At 37.6% G+C, this 1,916-nt stretch overlaps 1 protein-coding gene across 1 annotated transcript; it reads right to left on the bottom strand.

Annotated features, from left to right (window-relative positions):
- Positions 1–4: 4 nt before the first annotated feature.
- On the bottom strand, positions 5–1,909 carry LOC112505535 (receptor-like protein 15; the record flags this gene model as incomplete). Its single annotated transcript, XM_025109432.1, has 1 exon — positions 5–1,909. A coding segment is annotated over one exon (1,905 nt), but the record flags the coding sequence as incomplete, so codon positions are not given.
- Positions 1,910–1,916: the final 7 nt, after the last annotated feature.

Genomic DNA, 1,916 nt, shown 5'->3' with positions numbered 1-1,916 from the left:
ATGTCGAACCAGAACTTCCATAGAAGGATGCCATATCGATATCATACCATTTATCACTGCCATCTTTAGTCGATTGATCGGTCACATATGATGTAGTCATGCATTTCTTATCGAGTGGTGGTCCACAAAGAAGTGGATTCCCTTCATAGCTCGCCTTGGTAAAGGTACCAAATTGTGCTTTCATTTCAGGGAGTCTACCCGATAGATTGTTGTGAGAAACATTGAAAAAGGCTAGAAAAGTAAGCTTAATCAATTGTGGTGGAACTTCGCCACTCAACCAATTTGAAGAAAGGTCCAAACTCTCTATCTTCTCAAGATTTGAGAACTGCATTGGAATGGTTCCAGTCAACTGATTGTGAGACAGGTTCAAAGAGTAAATCCGGTTCAACGACCCTAGTTCTTTTGGGATCTTACCAGTTAGTTTGTTACAAGATAGATCCAATCCCGTCAACAAATCAAGGATGCTACCTTTGTAAGGGTGAGAAAAAGCTTTTGTTGTGAAGTCAACCTCATCTTGTGCTTCAAATGATATCGGACTAAAATCGTCAAAGTTTATGTCATATATAACCCTCTGATAGGCATAAGATAGTGGCATACTGTATGAAYTTTGCATTGTTAGTCCGAAAGCAGGGTAAACAGAGGTCATAATCTTTTGTAGGCAGCTCGGTATTGAACCAGAAAGAGAGTTACTCGATAAGTCTATCAAATTCACATTACTTAACTGGCACAATGGTTTCGGAATAGAACCACTAAAATTATTTTTTCTCAAAATAAGAATCCTTAAATAGGATAGATTACCAAGAAATTCGGGTATCCTTCCTGACAAGGAGTTGTAACCTATATCCAAAGTTAAAACACTAGTCAAATTGTGAAAGGCATTGGGTATAGGTCCAATGAATCTGTTAGAACCCAAATGAAGATKTGTCATCGCTTGGAAATCTAAGCAAGATGGGATCRGGCCTGAGAAATAATTATATGAGATATCGAGAAACGAGAATGAAGTTTTTCCACAAGGAAACGGGCCTTCAAACCCATTATTGCTCACTATAAGTTCAAAATTGTAGCTCATCATGTCACTAATCCAACGGGGGATCGTACCTGTGAAAAGATTATTGCTAATATCCAAACTCTTCATATAATTATTCTCGAAGGTCCAATTTCCAATTTTCCCTGTGAAATTATTGTTATCGAAACCAAGCTTCTCAATGTTACCCAAGCTTAAGTTTCCTGAAAGTACCTCGCCACGTAATTTGTTCTTTGATAGTTTCAATATACCTAAGGAACTGATATTTGAAAACAATGCCTTGGGTACTTCTCCAGAGAACTCATTGTCTGATAAATCCAATACGAATATTTGTCTCATATCACCAATCGAAGATGAGATAACGCCATCTAAGGAATTGCTTGACAAATTTAAATATTCTATACTGGGAAGGAACTTTTGTATGTCAGCCGGAATAGTACCATTCATGTGATTTTCAGACACATCCAACCACCTCGTGTTAGCATTCCTATACCGTGGCATACACATAATACCAGTAAGAGAGTTATTCCTTAGATTGAGAACTTCTAGCATTGTATTATTTTCAATTAACCGATTTGGAAAATTTCCCACCAAGGAGTTGTGAGATAGGTCTATGAAGTGCAACATGCGTTGGTGAAGTAGAAACCTGGGAACGACACTTCCTTTAGGCCTTTTTATATTGCAACTAGATAGCACAAGAACCTTCAATTGGAACATTGGAATCCAACCTATAGGCTCTTCCGTTTCAACCTCGAATTTGTTATTGTTGGACACGAATCTAACTACCTCAAGCTTTGTATGATTGGAGAACAAGCTTAATGAGAATGAACCTTCAAATCTGTTATTACTAAAATCAACATACTCAAGAGATGTGAGATTGGCAATCAGTGAT

Source organism: Cynara cardunculus, unplaced genomic scaffold (genome assembly GCF_001531365.2).
Source record: "Cynara cardunculus var. scolymus isolate 2C unplaced genomic scaffold, CcrdV1 Un_Scaffold_11788, whole genome shotgun sequence".
NCBI lineage: Eukaryota > Viridiplantae > Streptophyta > Magnoliopsida > Asterales > Asteraceae > Cynara > Cynara cardunculus.
This window is presented reverse-complemented; position numbering and strand designations above follow the sequence as displayed.